Source organism: Amphiprion ocellaris, chromosome 17 (genome assembly GCF_022539595.1).
Source record: "Amphiprion ocellaris isolate individual 3 ecotype Okinawa chromosome 17, ASM2253959v1, whole genome shotgun sequence".
NCBI classification, from domain to species: Eukaryota; Metazoa; Chordata; class Actinopteri; family Pomacentridae; genus Amphiprion; species Amphiprion ocellaris.
This window is the reverse complement of record NC_072782.1, coordinates 3,905,892-3,926,856: the sequence shown is the minus strand read 5'-3', so window position 1 is coordinate 3,926,856 and position 20,965 is coordinate 3,905,892. Positions and strand designations below refer to the sequence as shown.

At 38.1% G+C, this 20,965-nt stretch overlaps 1 protein-coding gene across 2 annotated transcripts in view; it reads left to right on the top strand.

The window, feature by feature from the left end:
- Positions 1 to 20,965, top strand: part of trabd2a (TraB domain containing 2A) — a 78,777-nt gene that overhangs the window by 44,515 nt on the left and 13,297 nt on the right. For both annotated transcript variants that reach the window (XM_023293207.3, XM_055004112.1), the window contains one exon: positions 20,370 to 20,460. In XM_023293207.3, the coding sequence (XP_023148975.1) occupies positions 20,370 to 20,460 (91 nt within the window). The remainder of the gene's footprint in view (positions 1 to 20,369; positions 20,461 to 20,965) is intronic.

Sequence of the window (20,965 nt, the reverse complement as noted above, 5' to 3'; positions counted from 1 at the left end):
CAGTTTACAACTGTTTGGGGTAGTCGCTGACACGAGTACACACATGTCATCCAGCACCATTAAAATCCAGACCAGACCTACCACACAGCGGGCAGGAGAGCAGGCCGGCAGGGCGACCCGTCTGCCAGGCCTGGATTAAAGCCCGGATCTGAGTTTGAATGACACCTTTATGCTAGAAGTTTTATTTAAAAAAGATTTCTTAGTTTTTAATGGTGCAGCTTGTAAGACTTTTTTTTCTACTGGAATGAGAACATGCTGCTGCTCTTGTTACTCCGCCAAGGAACGGCGGAGTAATGTGACGATCGGTGTGCGTTTGTCCGTCTGTCTGTCTGTTTGTCTGTTAGCAACATTCGTCAAAAACGGAATAACAGATTTGGATGAAATTTTCAGGGAAAGTCAGAAATGACACAAGGACCAAGTGATTAGATTTTGGCAGTGATGCGGGTTATAGTCTGGATTCATGGATTTGTTAAAGATTTCTGTATCATTGTGAGATAGCGGCACGGCGTCACTGTAACTGTTTTTAAAAAAATTGTTTATTTGTCAGGGACCACATACAGAAGAACATTAAACACAAGGTAGAGATACTCTGTGCCAGATTATAGCGCTAGTTTCCATCTGCAGTCCCTGGGGCAGGCAAGAGAGAAGCAAGTAAAGATAGAAAACCAATGCATCGCATTTTTATAAAAGGATCTCACATTCTCACCATCACATTTAGTTAAAAAAAGTAATTTCAAGGACTGTCGATGCTGACAGGTTTGGGTTCTGTGGATCCATTTTTTAGCTTCTTTATAAAAGTCTTTAATGTCAGTTATTTACTTTAGTTGAGTGGTGAGCTTATTCTATTCTGTTATTGCTTTGTAGCAGAAAGTTAAATGTCCAAAGGCAGTTTTACGTGGAGTATGTTGATCGAAGATTAGCATGCACGATCATGTTTTCAAAATTTCACAACCCGTTCTTATCCAATATATGACAGTGGTGATACTGTTGTGTTTTCTTATCCAGGATTTTAATGGCTTGTTTATAACAGGATTTGAGAGGTTTCAAAGTTGTTCTGTTGGCTTGTGACCAGCATGAGATACAGTATATGAAACGTGTCTTAATCGAAGCATAGAAAAAGTTTTTGCACCTTTGAAAGTAAGAGTGTTTCTGATAGTCCTGAAGTGAGAGAGGTTATATTTCAGTGTCCGTCTCATTTAATATGCTTTTTAAAGCTGAGCGTGGAGTCTAATGTAACATCAAGATATTTATAACATGTGTCATTAGTTATGGCTTCTCCATTTACCATTGTTTTCTTTTACAATTACTAGAGAACAAAATCAGGTATTTAACTGTTACTTGATAAGCCCAAAAAATCTAAACCAATGTGACTTCAGCGTGTTTAACATGTTTTTTAGGGCTGTGTTCAGAAGAAAACAGTCGGCAGTAGATGTTAAATGCTACAGATGCTCTTTTTCTGGAGGCGGAAAACACATCTTGAGTAGGTACTTTGTCAGAAATAAATTAGTTTTCATTCCAGCACAAACAAACCCATGCTGTTTTCTTTTCTTCAGGAGTGTAATCATAATTATAGACACTCCTGAGCTGACATTAATGAGCTTCTGTTCTGTAAATTCATAACTTTTCCTCATGGAAGAGGAAGACTGAAAATCTAACAGAGACATACTGCAAGAGTCTGGGCTTAAAACAGTAATAATAATAATAATGATTAATGATATAAAAGCATGTTTAAACAACAACATTATGAACTCATCTTCATTATCCTCTTCATGCTGGCTCTTCAGTTCCAGTTGTTAATCCTGCATATTGGAGAGTGTTGGTCGTGTGTTTTTGGTGCGTCCATTCACCAAATTACCTGCAAAGTTCTTCTGAAAATGTTATCTGATCTGCTTCTTCAGAGATTAAAAACAAGTGATTTAAATGGAAAAGGATCTTAGAGGATGTGTGATAAGAGCAAGTAGAGTGTTTCTCTGGATACTAAAGCCAATAATGCAAAATAAGTACAAAACAAGACAATATTGACCAAAACATGACTGTTTCCAGAGAGAAAAGAAGTGGATGTTTGAGGGAGGAGTGTCTGTAATCATAATTAGTATATTTATAGTCCTAAATACAACCCAGATAAACTTGAAAAACATTTTTTTTCTGGTAGGATGGAGCATCTGCAATGCATCCTCCTTCCTAAAGGATGATAACAGGAAGATAAACCTGTCAGCCCCTCCGGATAACTAAACGCCTGTTAAGCTGCCGAGTGAAAAGCACCTAAATATATACATTTTATTGCACTCGTCCGCTCAAAGGCCTCCCTACATGAAAGACATATTTCATACAGGCCACACTTCTCTCTCAGTCGCAGCAGCTTGTCACAACAGCTTGCTGTGATTTATTGAAAGAGTTGAACTCCTTACCCCTGACCCCATTCAAACCCAGTAGTATTTCCTTATCCACCTGGAACAGGCTCTTTACGTGCCTGCCCCGGGGCTCAGTTTTCATTTGGACCAGAAATACCTCGCTCCTCTATGAAAGGGGAAAGGGAAAGGAAAATTATATCTTTTAGTGAGCGAGCAGCAGTGCATCTATTGATGATTCTGAGTGGGAATTGTTATGAAGGAGCTGTCCCTTCTCATTTCAGAGGCTAAAACATAAAGGAGAGCAACAAGCTGCCCGGAGGGGATGAAGATATGAGGAGACAGAGGAAAACATGACTTGTGTGATTTGCGGCTTCCACTCTTTCTCTCTGTCTCACTGTGGAGCTATTGAATACTTTTTGTTTGGCTGAAACGGGGAGTTTTCTGGTTCGCTGTATGAATGAGCCTGTGTTGCTCCGTCACACAAGCAGAGAAGAGTTGGGGATTTCATGGAGTGCTGGTTTTTACTTTTTTTTTTAAGTTGCTAGACTCTAATTAGCTTCATATTTATACATCCAGAGCTTATATTTAGCATTGTGTTTAGACTGTTAGAGAGTTTCTGAGTGTATGTATATGAACAGATATGGATGTTTATGGAACATATATACTGCCTGGTCAAAAGAAAAATCAGACCGCCTTTAGCTTTGAGTACGGCACTCATTCACTGTGGCATCATTTCGATAAGCTTCTGCAATGTCACAGCATTTATTTCTGTCCAGAGACGCACTCATTTTTCACCAAGATCTATATTGATGATCGGAGTCAATACGCTGCACAAAGTCTTCTCCAGAACATCCCAAAGATTCCCAACGGGGCTGAGGTCTGGACTCTGTGGAGGACAGTCCATCTCATGCTCCCTGATCCACTCATTCTCAATGTGAGCCCCATGAATCCTGGTTTCATCATCTTGGAACATGTTCATGCCATCAGGGAAGAAGAACTCCACTGATGGAAAGACCTGGTCATTCAGTATCTTCAGGTAGTCAGCTGACCTCATTCTTTGGGAACATAATGTTGCTGAACCTGACCAACCCCAGATCATAACCCTAAACCCCCACAGGCTGGTAGTTAGTAGCCATGATGAGTGCATCACTTCATCCTCCTCTCTTCATACCCTGATGCCCCCATCACTCTGGAACAGGATAAATCTGGACTCATCAGACCACATTTGTTCCTCTAAGATGATGGTTCTCCACTATCCTTCAGGTTTTTATAAACTGTTGGATGGTTTTTAACCTGATTTTAGTAGTTTCAGAAATCTCCTTAGTTGTTTTCTTTGCTTGATGCAGGCCAATAATTTGACCCTTCTGAGAGATTAACATCCTTTCCATGACCACAGGATATGTCTTCCAACATGAGAAGCTCCTTACTGCATCAGCTAGGGTTAAAGAAGTTGCTGCAGCTGAAACGTATTCATCGCGGCAGTAATTATCCAATGGAAGGCTCTTACCTATTTGCTAAGTTAGATCCAGGTGGTGACTTCTTTTGGGCCAGGCAGTGTAAGAAGAAAAGCACTTTTTCAATGAAGATAACATTAAATGAATGATAAATCCAGTGTAGACATTATTAATGTGGTAAATGACTATTCTAGCTGGAAACGGCTGATTTTTAATGGAATATCTCCATAGGGGTACAGAGGAACATTTCCAGCAACCAACAGGAAACTGCCTGGGTGAACCCAAACCTTTAAACAGTATTATAAGTACATTTTCATAGTTCATAGTGTCTTATGAATGTTAGTAGTCAGCAAGAGCATCTGCAGACAACACAAAGTCACTACTGGAATGACAAATTTCCCTCCAGCAAGCAATAAAAGCTTGTTTTTATGTGGATGTAAGGCAAAACTGAAAATAAACTTTTATTTTTCGTCTCTGTGATGGTGTTCAGACTGTAGCATTAGACATTAGAATCCTATAATGAATTCAACTAACATAACCAATATTTTTATCTGCAGGTGTTTGTGAATATGTTTTAAGAATTTAAATAAGAATATGAAGGAAAAAGAAAGCTTTGTAAACCTGTGTGTTGCCATTCCTGTATTATCAGTGCAGCCATATCAAAACCGTCTTCTGAATTCAACACAAACAGGTTTTAAATTAACTCACGCTGAAATTACTGTTGTGGGCTTCGTAACTCCTGTTTGACATCGCAAAAGGGTCTGGAGCGAAAGAGAGATTGTAATCAGAAAAAAACACAATTTTCTGTTTTTGTTGAGGCTGTTTCAGATGTTTTAGTTGCTGCAGATTTAAAAACTGGCCATGTTTCACTGAGATGCCGAAGTATTTGCAGGAAAGGCAAGAGGCCTAGAAAAATAAGCCCACAGTCCTCTGAGCAGCACAGTCTGACTAACTGGGTAGTGAGGTTTAGAGAAGAGAGAGATTGGACATGAAACGGCGTAAACAGATGGGTAATTGACAGAGAGAGATAAAAATGATGTTCTAGTAACAACATCTGGCAGAAAAACGAGTTGACAGTGCAGTAAAGAGCGACGGCATGACAGCCAAAAAGAGAGCCTGTGAGATTTTACAGAAGTCTGCCTTGTGGATCTGCTCTTAGTTCTAATTCAGACCTAATTCACTGATGATGTGCAGGCCTCGCTGGACAACTACAAGATCTCTCACAGATAACTCCAACTAAATAGGCACAAAATTGTACTCTAAGCCACATGGTTTAGATAGAAGCACTGTGAGAAAACATCTGAAGGAAAAACTCTGTTGTGGAATGCTTTTTAAGAAGTTCGAGGGTGTCTGACTCCACTTCAGTATCCTTTTTCTGGCCTGAGACAGTTGAAAGGCTGAGCAGAGGCTCGCAGCAGGATCCAGAGCTCGCAGAGGTCCGTTTGTTTTTTCTTAGAGGAAGTGGTTTTGAGGCCAGAGCATGCAAACTGCAGAAATACATTCTGGAAGATATGGATGAAAAAAAAAATAGAGTCAGAACTGGAGGAATCATACGGACTGAATTTGAAGAAAGATCATGATTAGACTTCCAGTGGTTTATTTTTGATCTAAAGTGTAATCTGATTGGTCGGGCAAATTCAAAGACAACCTCCATTTCTTGTTACAGTTAATAATATTTGTCTCAGATTTCACTTTTTATGATCCTCTGTCTTCAGAATAATCTGCAAAATGTGTTTAGTCTGACACACCTTCTGTAGTTTTTGAGTAAAGTGGCTTCAAAAGTTTGTGTTTTCAAGAATGGTGTAACATCCAAAGCATCACTGTAAGCATCATTGTAACACTATACTTGGGTTGTGGGTCAGACCACTTTGCTACTAAACTCTAGACCATAAAATATTACAGACATTATAAAAAGCTCAGTTTGGATTTTTGTGAGTTGGGTGGGTCGGACCATTCTGATTCTAACCACCTCATTTTATGTCTGTTCTCATGTCCAGTTCAACTAATTATTAAAACTGCATTATTTGGACTTAAATAGGTGAAATTATCCAATAGACACAAGCAAACATAAGAAAATAATTTGAAAAAAAATGTGAATTGCAGATATTTGTCACAGATTTCTTTATCGTTGTACATGGTGGCCTTTTCAACTAAATATTAAAATTGCATTATTTTTCCTTAAATAGGTGAAATTATCCAATAAACACATGCAAATATAAGATAACGTCTGAAAAATGTTTCTGCATTTTTATGTAGTCATCTTAAAATTTATCTTTGAACTCTTTGCAGGGTTCTGACACTCAGATTGGTTGAACAGAATCATGACAAAAGTTTATTTATAAATATATAAGTTTGCACAACATTGAAGAACTAAGAGCGCCACCTATTTATGCCCTATTTTATTTTAGGCATCATCCACAATGATACATCTGCAATATGACAATAGTAAATTTATGTACTGTGACTAAATTGCAGAAGAAAAACTATGCTCCTTTCGTCATGTACATTTATTTACTGTGCATAGATTCAACATTTATATGACTTTTGCATGTAAAAAATGTCTAGTATGGTCACTAGAACATGCAGAGAAAAGAAACTAAAGATTGTGGATCAGTGATAGATGCTGCGCAGCCATAGTTGATGCATGATCCTCACAGTTTGGCACGCCTGTGAAGCGTAGATTAATTGCAATGTTTAACCTTCATAGGGTGAAAGTTTTCCTGCTGCTGTTACTTATTAAAATTAGGAAAAGGGCATATGAAAGAGTACAGGTCTCCACCCTAAAAAGTAGCTGTTCTAGTTTATGCATAATCCTGCTTACAGATAAACAAACAGGCAGACTTACAAACAACACTGACAACATAGCAACACGCTGTCGAGGAATAATTGCCAAAATTGCTTCAAAGCTGCAGTGACAAAACACAATACTAAAAACTCCCCCAAAAAACTGCAATTCATGTCGTTATGCAAGAATGTCGCATGTTATATGCAGTTGTAGAAGGTGAATCTTCCCATAATGGTCAAGCAAATTTTGATGCAAACAAAAAGAAATGCCACATAGGCTTGTTTCTAATAAATCATTTGGAATGTCATCAGAAGATGATGCATACATGATGTTATTCATGGCTGTAATACACGGAGAAGAAGCTGGAAATAAACCCTCTTGTTTGCCAAGTGCTAAGAGACTTTGAAGACGATGAAACAAACAGAAATTTGGCCGTCTACAAAAGAAAAATAGAAGTCTTCAGGAGTTCATTCAAGTTGTAATTATTCTTTCATGTCAGCTGGTATTGGACATGTTTGATGCTGACCACAGGTGAAGTCAGTGGAAGAAGCAGAAACAGCTGATCAGTCATGTGAGTTAGACGTTTTCTGTGTCAGTTAGATAAAGAAGCTGGTTCCATTCCTTATCATGTACATTAACTCCTTTTAACTCTCGTGTCGTCCTGTGGGTCAAAATTGACCCGTTTTAAAGTTTGAAAATGAGCAAAAAATATATTTTCACAGTGAAACTTCTGATGTCCACGTTTTCAACATTTTTGGGAAATCTTTGAACATTTTTTGGTGGAAAAAAAGAAATGTTAAAAATGTTTCTTAAGAACATTCACAAAAAAATCAACCAGAATCCAGTGAAATTCGCTGGATTTTGGTTGATTTTTATGTGAATGTTCTTAAAGAAAATATCAGAAGTTTTACTGATGTATATATATATATATATATATATATATATATATATATATATATATATATATATATATATATATATATATAAAATAAAATCACTATAGATATTTTTAGGATTTTTTGGGGAAGATTTTTACTCTTTTTTTTGAAAATATTTCCAGAATTTTCTTGTCAAATTTGGGGAATTTTTTTGCTGAATTTTTGGATTTTTTTCAGACAAGGAAACAATATTTCTTGGTGCCCATAAATGAGGACAACAGGAGGGTTAAAACCACTTTAAGTTTTGCAAAATTAGGATTTCTTTTGCTGTTTAATGTGGTAATTCAAATGGCGCATAAGAACACAGAATGGAAACATGGCTAGTTCCAGTCATGGCTGTTTTTCTTCTTTGTGATCTGTTGCACCTGTATTAAACTGGACATGATAAGTGCCGGAAAGTAATTAAGTCCATTTACTCATGTGGTGTACATAAGTGCAGCTTTTGGAGGCTTTACTTAGCGTCCACTAAATTCCAGCATGAAGGCGGACAGGTATAAGAGTACAGTGCCACCTTACACCTCTTAAGCTGCTTATAAAATCTACTTTGACTCGCTTTTACAGTAAGAATATTCTCAGGGACTGTGGCGGGGACATTCAGAGCTGGCAGCGCTCTGGTTTGTCAGAACTGCTCACTTTTACAGAATTTTCTATCTTTGATCACTTTTTTTTCCCTCTTTTTTTTTATTTGACCACAGTGAACGAGCTGATGTGTCTTCAAGTGCCATAATTTCTTGGCAGCGAAGAGCAAAAGTGAGAAGTGAGTGCGGAGACTATTGCAGCCTGACAGATGTAATCCCTAACACGGCTCCAAAGTGCCGTGTGCCACCACAAATTTTCAGTGAGGGTTTATTTAAAAAACAACCTCACACCACAGACCTCTTATGCGCCCTGTCTTTCATTTCTTCTCAGCAGAAATTCAAAGCTGGAGCTGCTCAGCACGATCTCGAGGAACCTCTTGCAGACACTTGAGCGGCTCCTCGCAGTGATTATAAACACGGCGAAACATAAAATGAAGTGCAGAGCAAGACAAAGTGCTTCGAATGCGAGCACGCTGAATGATCCATCTCTTTCAGCTGCAGCGATTATATATTTTACATGTAATTTTATTCATTAAGGCTCTCTGGAAGCTAAACAAACCACCTCCTGCTGCATTCCACCAAATACCAAGCGTAATAAATTTCACTGAGATGCCTTTTAAGGGAACATCCCTCTTAAATATTTGTCTGGGGCAGCGACATCGATACTTTGAGGGAATAACGTGGTGAAATGTCCTGATGTTAAAATTACAGATGAGGTGGAAGTGACGGAAACCACGGCTCGCATTTCCACTGCGAACATGCAGAATTTCTGTCTTTTCGATCTAATGTCTTCAGAATTTGCATTTCCCACACTCTGTTTTCCTAGTTTGGCTTCAGATAAAGAGATTCCTGCGAGCCAAACTGAGTCATCGCTTCAACCAGCCTCATCTCCGCTTCTATTTCATAGCAGGCTTCACATCAGGTCAAAATACAGTCTGCGTAGTGTCTCTTCTAAAAGCGAAGGCCTTACAGGATGCTCTAATCCTCAACTATCACTGTCTGGCATCTGTTGACTTAACATTCCGGTGTTGTTTTGAATGCCTTTTTCGCCTTTTGTCTCTATTCTTGTTTCAAATTCAGCATTTGACATCAGCACCTTCTGGTTCTGTTCTTTTGTCTCTGCTTCTGTCTTGAATTGTCTTGTTTTCTGTCTGCATCTTTTGTCTAGTCGGTTGTTGTTTGCATCTCCCTCACCAGCCCGCATCTGTTTAGAAAATAGTGATTGGTATCAATTTTACAGTAAAGTACTGACCTATTGAATTCCGCCTCCTCGTGAACCGGGTGTCTCACTATGCCTGAGAGGAATAGAATGGAAAATGTTTTGGTGTTGGTTGAGATGTTAGCATTCTTTGGCCAGACTAAAGAAAGCTTCATGGCTCAGAAGGAGGGCGTATATGTGCGATCAGCTCTCTTTTTGTGTGATCAAACCCGCTTGTCTTTTAAATTCTCACAGCTTTCTACTATCACTGGCATCTTACTTTCAAAACTATATCCTGGGGGAATTCAAACAAAGAAAAGACTCAGTTGTTAGGAAAAGTTGTCAAGTGTATCTCAGTGGTTTCACCCTTAATCCTGGACTCCTCACTCTTATGCACATGGAATGGGCTAAATCATGTGTAGTTTTGTTTTTTTCTCTCTAAGAGATCAAACCGATTTGAGCACAAATGTAATATTCTGTACATTTAGACTGCTTTGCTCCAATCTCAGTGTGAGATTTTCTTCTTTCCTTGGGACCAAAGCTGAATTTGTGGGCTTGTATACAGACTCATTTAACCAAACAGATCTTGGGTTTGGTTACCGACTTACTCCCCTATGCTATTATATTAAGAGTATCCTTATCCTGCAGGGGGTTTGGATCAAAATCATAACATATATTTGCAAGCAACATCTCACTAAATTGATTCCAGGCAAAAATGTTCACTTTTGAAAGGATTTTTTTCCCCGTGGCCCATCCAGTGGTAAAGAATCTTGGTGCCTGCGAGGATACATATTATGTTAAGATTAAGAGCTCCTCAACACCACAAGTTGGCTGCTTTACACGAGTTATGAAAGTTTCACTTAAATAAAACATGTTATAAATAAAACTGCAGCTATGCAGTAATTGAATTGTGGTTAAGATTCCTTTATAGTAAACACATTCACTTCTTGTCGCCTCCAATAAGCACGATGAAGGTGTGACTGTAGAGCTGCCAGTGTGTTTCTATTGGCCAGTTTGATTCAGGCTGGATGAAGTATTCGGGTCAATATATAAATGCGGGACTTCTTGTAACATAGTTGACATTTTTGCTGTTTTCAGGCCTAAAATCTACATGGCCACCTATAACCAAACACCACATGGCATTTTTACACAAAGATTCTTCTAAATATACAATTGAGTAAAACTGAAAGTGAAAGTTATTTCTAAAGATATTGTAGTAAACCCGTTGACTACTTTCTATTAAATAACTCAGAAAGCCTTGGAGTCTGGCCAGTCTTTTCTTCAGGAGGAAATGACATCATGTGGAGCAGGTCATGTGATCTGGAATTAACACACTTTTTGTTTTTGTAACGGGGAACTTAGTGGAAAGTGATACAATTTGCTATTTTCCATATAAAATTTGAGATATTGCCAAAAAATAAATATCTGTCATGATTATCTCAATAAAAAGAACACAATCCAAACTATTTCTGAATCAGCTCATTTTATTATTGTTTAGCTGATTAGAAAGTGGTTGTTATTAAATTTGGATGGTTATTTAGTTTACATTTTAGTAATATCCAGTCATTTTTTTTATTAATAAGTGATTGTTTCCATGATGAATAATTATGGAATTTGTAAAGACATGATCATAATGAAAATGAAAACATTAGTTTTTTTTTTTACTTATAATAAAATGTATGCAATATGTATCCCATGGACTTCAAAAGTCCCTCAATTATATATTGATCCATTTATTGATGTTGCCAAGGAATGTTTGTGTCGATGTTCATGTCCCCCATTGGATGAATCCTACTGCCTTTTATTTCCTCTGATGAAACCAGCAGGTTGGCAGTTTTGATTTTATTGAAATGTTTCTGCACCCTGACAATGGATTGTCCCAAAAATTGTTCCTCCTACATTGCAATGAGTTGAACATTAGCAGACTTTTCATCTATGCTTTTTTGGGTTTGAATATTGAATCCATTGCATTTAAATTATGTCATTAAGGCCGTTAGTGACATTATCAGGCCAAAATGACTTTTTCTTTACCTGCAAAGCGAAGGACTTTCCCGTCAGCCTCAGCTGTGCTTTGTGTTTACTACAGAATGATAAGATGCTAACATGCTAAGCTAAGATGATAAACTTGATTGGCATTACACTGGCTGAACATCAGAATGTTAACTTTGTCACTGTACGCTGAAATGCATCTCATTCAAAGCAGTGTTGCCAGCTTTCTTGCTCCATTTTGGAAGTTTTAGCGGCTTTTGTCATTTATTTGTTTTTAAAAAGGGACCTAGCAAGCAAATATAGCAACTCAGACCTCCGAGCATCACTGCTGAAGTCAATATTTCAGAGTGGATGTTTTCTCATGTGGTTTTCTGGACCGCAAGTGTGGAGAAGAGCACAACTATGTTCAGTATCATCAGTCAGACAGAAAAATGAATAAACTGTGATTGCCAATTTGGAAACGTAACAATAAACTGGTTCTTGTGTTACCAGGAAAATCCTTCACCCTTTTTTTTCAAGTTCAAAGTGATTTGCGGCAAATATTTCTGTGACTAGTTACATCTTACAAGTGAGTTGAGTCTGGATCCTTTCTATACATACCAACATAAAAAAGACAGAAATTCAGAGTGAAAAGTAGATTGGCATGCATGAAAGACAATTTGAAAAATAGTAAACGCTAATAATAAAGTCAGCTAGTGTCAGTGACTTTAACCTTTCATTCTTAGTATCTTGTATCTATGTAAATAGTTTTTTCACAGATATGCAAATTCGTGCATAATGTAATCCTGCATACTTTTTTCCAGACTTTCTGAGGAGGCTTCAGCTCCTTGGAAAAAAGTTGGCAGCACTGTTGAGTCGTGGCTCACAGAAGTGCTTGCATGTGCCCTGTGCAGTCATAGTCTGGTATCCATGAAATATAGAAATATTAGCCGTGAAGCCACCTTTAAAATCAGCAAAACAAGCAGTAATACAGCGTCTTCAATTGTATACTATGCACATTTAACATTGTCTATGGTGCTGGTAGAGCGTATTACCAGTCCTGTGTAATTATTTGAAACTAGCTTTACAGTATTCAATCATATTGCTTCTCCTTTGAGGTCATCTCCAGCCGTGTCCTGTTCTTTTCAAACAAATTGCAGTCGACTGATAATAGATGAGGATTAAATTTGAAACAGGGAGGAATTGTTTGTCCATCAAGGACACACTGTGGAACTCTATGACTAAACCAGGGATGAGAAAAAGTGCTATGTAAGCAGAGCCTGTATTTCCAGACACTCGATATGTGTGTTAATATAGAGCTGGCATTGTTTGAAAAACACCAGGATGGCTGTGTGATTTTATGCCAGCGGATAACCAGTTATTTTCCTGTTATGTGTCTTTGACGCGACTGTCACTTTTATGGATGGCTGAGTCTCCTTGACAGCTGAAGACACTGAGGTTTTACTTGACTGTTAGCAGCTCGGTGAGCCAACACGGAGATTTTCCAGTAAACTCTTTGGCTGGTTAGTACTTCCGATGTCCTAGAAATGTCAGATCATGAAATTCACTCTATTATTCAGCTTCGACAATAGCTTGAGCATCTAAACTCCCTCTTTTTCTTGCACCCTCTATATCTCTGTGTGCTATAATCTATGTGCAACTCATGCTCCTGAAACCGCTGTAGTGTCAGATATCCGCACAAGAATAGAGAGACTTAAGAAACGGCCAGACGGAAGGTATGTTCGAGCCAAAAGATTGTGGCTTTCTGACAGGAACGGAAACAAACAGAAACACTCAAAGAGACACCGGACACTTTATTGTCATCGCCTTCAATAGTAAAAGCCTTCATTTGGCGCTCGCTGGTGGTGATTATGGGCTGCCGGGGCCAGCTGACTAGCAGGGAACATGTGTACATAAACAGCAAGAGAAGGCAGTATGGGGCAGAATGGCCTCAGCGCTGCCTATAGCGTTTGTTTATCCAACGTGCTGTAATGTTATGAGAACTGCCGCTCGGGCCCTGGTTACAAGTTGTAATGTAAATATTGATGTGTATGGAAAAGGAACACTATTTAAGGCTTACCATATGTTCTAATAATTTGAGCCGCTGATTGTGGAGGCTGGATGTCTTTTTAAGGACGAGCACCGCCTCGGTTCTCATCTGGTGTTCCTCTGACTAAATGCAGGTGTGTTTTTTCTCTTGTTTTTCTTTGTTCGAGTTAGAGCCACGTCTTTTTCAGAAAAAAAAGTGTGTATTTCACGTTTAGTACTTAAAATGTTAACATGTAAAACTGCATTCAAATCTGTGTATGGGACAGTCAGGAAAGGAATATAGAAAACAGTCTGAAAATGATCAAAAAAGACACAAAATGAGCACAAAGACACACAAAGCATCCATAAAAACATACAACATGACCACAAAAATACACAAAATGACCACAGAAAAATACAAAATGACTCACCGAGACAGATAATTATCATATAAGAGACACAAAATGACGAGAGACACACAAAATAATTACAAAAAAATTGCAAAATGACCACAAAACACCTGAAATTATTACAAACAGACTCAATGGGGCCACAAAAAGGCACAAAATGAACACAAAAATGCACAAAATGACCACAAAATGACCTAAAATGACCACAAAAAGGACTGAAAATGACCAAAAAGAGACAAAATGACCACAGAGAAACATTTTATTTTAATAAGTGATTGTTTTCATGGGCTGCACAGTGGTGTAGTGGTTAGCACTTTCGCCTTGCAGCTAGAAGATCCCTGGTTCGCGTCCCGGCTTTCCCGGGATCTTTCTGCATGGAGTTTGCATGTTCTCCCTGTGCATGCGTGGGTTTTCTCCAGGTACTCCGGCTTCCTCCCACAGTCCAAAAATATGCTGAGGTTAATTGATTATTCTAAATTGCCCGTAGGTGTGAATGTGAGAGTGATTGTTTGTCTCTGTATGTAGCCCCGTGACAGACTGGTGACCTGTCTAGGGTGTCCCCTGCCTTCACCTGAGTCAGCTGGGATAGACTCCAGCCCCCCCCATGACCCTAATGAGGATTAAGTGGTGTATAGATAATGGATGGATGGATGGATGGATTGTTTTCATAATAGATAATTATGGAATTTGTAAAGACATGATCATAATGAACATAAAAACATTATTTTTTTTATTTTTATTAAAAATGTATCACATGGACTTCAAAAGTCCCTCAGTTATATATTGATGATGCAAGAAAAAAGAAAGAAAAAAGTGGCATCCTTTGCATTGACAGAGGAGAATTAATAAAAAATGCTTTATTTATTATATCCAAACGTGCTTTTATGTCTTTTATAAGGTACACACAACAACTACAAATGTAAAAGCATTAAACTTCCTTCTTTATTATATATAATTATAACACTAAAACCGTTGATCATTATTTTATGTCCTCGAACAAAATCCAGTCAACTACAACATGATTATGTTCATCATATGGCGTCATAATACTAACTAAAAGCACTAGATGTCTTCAGGGTAATGAAGAAATTGGTTGAGTTTTCTACAAAAGCCAGCAGTGATTTGAACAATATGTCACTTATGTCATTTGTCCATATCCTCTGTATTTACATAAAGAAGCATTTCCTGATTTGATGCCCATATTTGGACACAAAGCGACTTGGTTACATTCAGAATAAGGAAGTGGTTTGGATTAAATAGGTACTTAAAAAAGAAACGGGGAAGGCAGTCTTCCATGTTAAGATCTATGTTCTTGTGCCCATCCATCCACCCTGACCTCCACCTTTGTCACGCTGTAACTTCCCTCTTTTTCTCTCACTACAGCAACTAAAGCTAGCAAAGTGGTTTACCATTCGATGGTAACCATATTTTGCTTTCACTGGTTAATCTGTTCATTCTTCATGTGAGGACAGTCTTGAATTGAAGCATCTTACAGGGAATTTCATGAAAAACTCTACATTTCCGTAAAATCAGCCTTGTGTTATGGAGTCAGCAACACACCTCACAGTCCTGGTTGAAACCAAACACTTCTATCTTCTCACTCCAACTTCTTTGCAGTGTTCCACTTTCTGGACTGAAAAAAGTCGCTGCCAGCAAACCTAATCTAGATAGCAACTTTTTCCAAACTGCTTTGGCCAAGCAAACAACTATTCAATCAAAAGGACTCAGGGTTATACTTTAAAAGGTTAGGCTTTAAAAGAAAATGCACTTTTAAAGTAGACATGTTATATTATTCCTTATTTTCTGTCCTATATTGTTGCATATAATGTTACAGTGTTTGTATTAAACATGGCCAAAGTTTCAGATAATTATGTAAATGAATGTAAAGATCTGTCAATCCCTGTGAGCCAAAAGCTCCGGCTCAGTTTCCAGCATCTCGGATTCTAGCGTTTCAGATTTCAGCATCTCTTTTCCAACATCTTTTTCTACTTTTCCTTACACTGTCATGTGTTCCAGACGCAGCACGTGCACAAAATCAAGCTACAAAAGTACGCATTCTCCCCCCTAAAACTGTCAAAGTGACGAGTATTTAAAGCATTTAATGATCTCCAGCGTAGGAATAGCTGATAGTGATTAAAAAAGATGCTGGAGAGTTACATGGTGATAGCAGAGAGACATTTTATTAGTTCTGTTACCATTTCAACACAATGCCTACACATGTACCTATTAACATCGGGGTATATAGAAAACTTATTTTTTAAAATGTTGCATCTGATTTGAAGAGTTTATCCACTGTTGTGTCACATTATAATGGATAATAATGGATTTAGACAACTACTGGGTGCTGCAAAGAGACAGAAAAACATAGTTTGTTTTCAGTAGATGTTCAACTGATGGCTGTGTGGAGATAAATTAGTATTGTTTAACCTAATACGTCCCCTTTAACCAAAGCTACTTGTGTTGTATTTCATTCTTTGTTGTGGACTGTTCTAAAAGCCGTCACATCACAGAAAAATGAGTAACACATATTGAAAAAGAAAGTTTTTATAACCATGACATGAGCTAATCTGTGACCCTCCAGCTCAGTGGCTCATTCACGTCTGAGAGAATGAGAGCTTTCAGGTCTGTCCCAGGTCTTTATCTTTACCATCTCCTCTCTCTCAGTGCTACTAAAAAGACATACAGTGAACATATTGTGCTTTGGCTTACATATTTTGGCCCATTTTGTAGATTTAAAATGTATGAAATTGCCCTAAATAAATAATCAGTGGAAATACATGTCAGATGTCACACATGTTACTCCAGAAGTGTGCTTCTAAAACCATGGGTTGGGCCACAACATGGTCTGTTTCTAGTGGGGGCCTATAAATAAATAGGACTGCTGCTGTTCATGGAGGAAATGTAAGCCAAAGCTGAAGTGACAGATTTGGGGCCTTAAGGCGAAAAACTGTTGCAACCTCTCGATAAAAGTGATTACAATTCATGGCACAAAGTAGGAAAATTAGAAAGTTTAAACCAACATTTTCCTTCCTTTATAGGACACAAAGACGTGTTTCACTTTGATTTGCCTGGAGACAATCAATAAGAAGAAAAACTGAGTGTTTAGCGAAGCCGTGCGATGAAAACATCTGCTAAACCAGCATGGCACAATCTGAGTTAATACGGGACAGAAGGATGCTGTCATGTTCATGCCAGCTCCACATTTGCAGTTTTACAACCATCCTGTGTGTTTTCTTTGTAGTAAAAATTATTGAGGTTGTAAATATGGACCCAGTGTTGATGAGTGAAGGTCCCAGTGGTCTAAAAATGTCCCCTCTGACCTATAAGATCACATCAAAGTATGAGTCAAAGGGTTCATAGGAGTTTTCTAATCATTAAGCCTTCTCAGTGTTTTGTTTCCTCATATTAGGTTTTGGCTGCACTGATGTAACTTGGAAATACATCAAAACTCCATCAGGTCTCTCCAGTGTTTGCCAAATAGGATCGAGGTCTGTTTAAATTCAAATATCTCACAATACACTGTAAAAAATGTTTGTACATTTTACAGTGAAAAACTGTCAAACCATGACGGTAAAAATCTGTAAACTCTAAAATGGTTTGCAGTTTTTATAACACTGAATCGCCGTAAACAGGTTGATCAGGAGAAAAGTGTGGTTTTTGGATTTTTTTTCACTCGAAAAAATGCGTTTCCTGACTGCTGCACAGTTTTTGATTTGAAAATGCCGTAATACGTTGAACAGTACTGTAATTTTTGCATTTATTTCTCGAAAAGAATAAAGTTTTTCCGTTTAATGCACATATCGTGAAATTGTGGAATTGAATCAGATGACATTAACGTGTAACTGCAAAGTTTCTTTCTTTCTTTCAGACATAAACCTACAATAACACTTTTTAGCAATTATTAGCGCTACGACAGGGAGGCAGTTGCCACAAATCACATGGCAAATTTAAGCCTTAAAGTTTGTGTCAGTTGCCAAAGGCTACATCATACATGGGGCCTAATTTCAGGAAAAACCTTCTACAACATCATTTTTCTGCTCTTACTTTCTGCCTCTTTCCGGAGCATCAATCATTTTTAATCAAAAATGTCTACATTTTGTTTTTGTTTGTGATTCCATGACTTTGGCACACGGCCAGGCCGACGGTTTTCCATTTTTTTTTGTATGAAACATGTTGTTGTTAAGCAGAAGTGCCGCTTATAAAAAAAAATGGTCCTCATGTAACGTTTGCACTTGGGGCTCAAAATTTCATTAAGCAGACGAAGGAAAACAAAGGTTCCTCTAAAGAAAGAGTACAGTTGAGATAGATACATACATAACATAGATTAATACTGTGAGACTAGTACCATTTATATGGTTTTCTATGATATTGTTTGAAGATACACTAAAATGGAAAGTATATGATAGAAACAAAAACTTGTTTTCAAGTAGAATTTGCGTATTTATATGATAGCTTTAGGCAGAAAAGTTTATCATTTTAAACACCGATGTGTCACTTTCCAGCTCATATTTTTATTTTTTGTGAAGTTCTTTGGACTTTGCCATCTAATTTTTTAAAAGAACTAGTTTTTAGTCCCAAGAATTTAATGCACTGCTTTTTTCACCTCTTCAAACACACACTTGGTCCCCCACAAAACACACTGGCCTTTGGGGACGTGTCAGAATTGATGGCTTACCTCCTTAGCATTTGTGTGCATATACGTATTGTGTGTGTGTGTGTGTGTGTGTGTGTGTGTGTGTGTGTGTGTGTCCCTTTGAAGTTTTGAAGTCCGCCCACCTCTCTGTGGCCCGACATTGTGCTGAACAGCTCCATTTGTCCCACCTTAATCCCCTGATGTAAACCTGCATAAATCACCCCGAGTTGTTTCTAAATGTGGGCAAACTGGGAAAACTCAGACTGTGTCTCCTGGTTTCGTTCTGGTTTCCAGCTCTTTAGGGGCTTCTGGATATTTAGCTGAACCACCTGTATCGGTAATGACGACCGCTTAGGGTATAAATGGGTCTTTTGCAAGTCAAGTATGGCTGTTCTTGCATAAGTAAGCTAAAAAAAGTGTTTTTTTTTTTAAATTTAAACTCACCAGAAGCAGAACATCTGACCTGTAGCTTCAGAATGACAGCTTTAGAGGGCCGTGAAAGACACTTTAAAGGTCCACCGAGCTTGATTTTTGCAACCAAACAGACAAAATTCACCACCAGCAATGTACCAAAAGATACTAAATCCTGTCATTATCTGATGCAGATTCTGCACTTTTCCCTCCGCAGACCTCTTCCCTGTTCCCGTTGCGTATTGTGACATTGTTCAAACCAACTCTGGAGTCACGGGGCAGCATCACGGCAGCCTCAGTGCATGCAGGCTAACCTCTCTCTATCGGTGGCTCTGGGCCAGATTAAAGTGCCGGGGCTCATTGTTTACACAGCTCTGTGGTGCCATGGCTGAGCAGCCCCAAACAATGAGCCCCTGCTCCCCTTTGTCAGAGCCAGAGGAAGAATGGAGACCTCTTGACATGGCAACCTGAAGCCTCAATGCCCCCACTTCACCTAGCTGAGAGGGTCACAGCGAGAAACTGGAGGAAAGAAGGGGGGCAGAGGGGAAGTTGGAGATAAGGAAGGAGAAGAGTGGAGGGATGGAAATGGAAGAGGAAGAAAGGAGGGGTAGATAGAGATGTAAAGAAATGGAAAAAAATACTCTAGATGCTTGGAGGATGCAGCAAAAGTGAGAAGAAGGACATCTGATGACCAGAAAAGGAGCATTAAGTCAGAATTTGTAATTTTTCCCAGTCTTCTATGTGTTAACTGACACCTTTCCACCCTTCAGCATTTGATATTAAAGTAAATTAGCATTTTTTCCAACTATTTCTTCATAATTTCATCGTTCAAATATCAGTTCTCCAAGAAAAAGTCCCAAACAGTCAAAAGAAACTTAAAAATCTACCACTAATATTCATACAATGACCTCCAGTCCTGTCTTCTGTGTGTGCAAAAAAAGTGGAGCAGAGGGGAAGTTAGAGATAAAGAAAGAGGAGAGTGGAAGGATGAAAATGGAAGAGGAAGAAAGGAGGTAGAATATAAGGGGGGTAGAGAAATAAAAAAAATGCTCTAGATGTTTGGAGGATGCAGCAAAAGTGAGAAGAAGAACATCTGATGACAAGAAAAGGAACATTAAATCATAATTTTTTTCATTTTTCCCAGTATTCTATGTGCTTTCTGACACATTTCCACCCTTCAGTGTTTTCTATTGAAATAAATTAGCATTACTTCCAACTATTTTGTTTAATTTCATCCTTCAAACATCTGTATCTTCACTCTTCTTGTGCAGTTCACCAAGAAAAAGTCCTAAACAGACAAGATAAACTGAAAAATCTACCACTAATATTCATAGAATGACCTCCAGTCTAGTGTTCTGTGTGTGCATTTCCAATGCAACAGAAAAAATGACGTGAACATTGTGAAACGATGCCTCCCTGCCCGGGTTCTGCATGTGTGTTTGTCTACATCGCATTCCCGCTTAGTCTCATAGGACCTGATTATACTTTTTCCTGTAATCTTCTGAAAAGAGCGCAGTTTAGGGGGATATTAAATGTCTTGTTTCCATTAGCGTCCAAAAGTGAGAGTCATCGCTTTTCTTTTTTTCTCTCTTTTTCTTCTTCTTCTTGCTCGCAGGTCACTTTCTTGGCAACAATACGGTCATTGATGTGCTCCGTCGCCAGGGATACGAGGTGGAGCACACCCCTGCTGGGCAGCCCATAAACAGGTAAATTCAGCACTAAAAGCCTCTTAAACACACAAACACACTCCGTCCGGTGACATGTTTAATGGACGGGCATTTCTGAGGAATAGAAACTGAGAAAATCATTGCAATTTATCCTCAACATGATGTCCCTTTTTCTCAGAATTTCACATTCAAGCAACGCTGCACTTAACCCTCGTGTCGTCCTGCGAGTCAGAACTGACCCGTTTTAAAGTTTGAAAATGTGGGGAAAAAAAATATTTTCACAGTGAAAATTCTGATTTCCACATTTTCAACATTTTTGGGAAATCTTTGAATTTTTTTTGGTGGAAAAAAAGAAATGTTAAGAATGTTTCTTTAAGAACATTCACAAAAAAATCAACCAAAATCCAGTGAATTTCGCTGGATTTTGGTTGATTATTATGTGAATGTTCTTAAAGAAAATATTAGAAGTTTTACTGATATATATATATATATATATATATATATATATATATATATATATATATATATATATATATATATATAT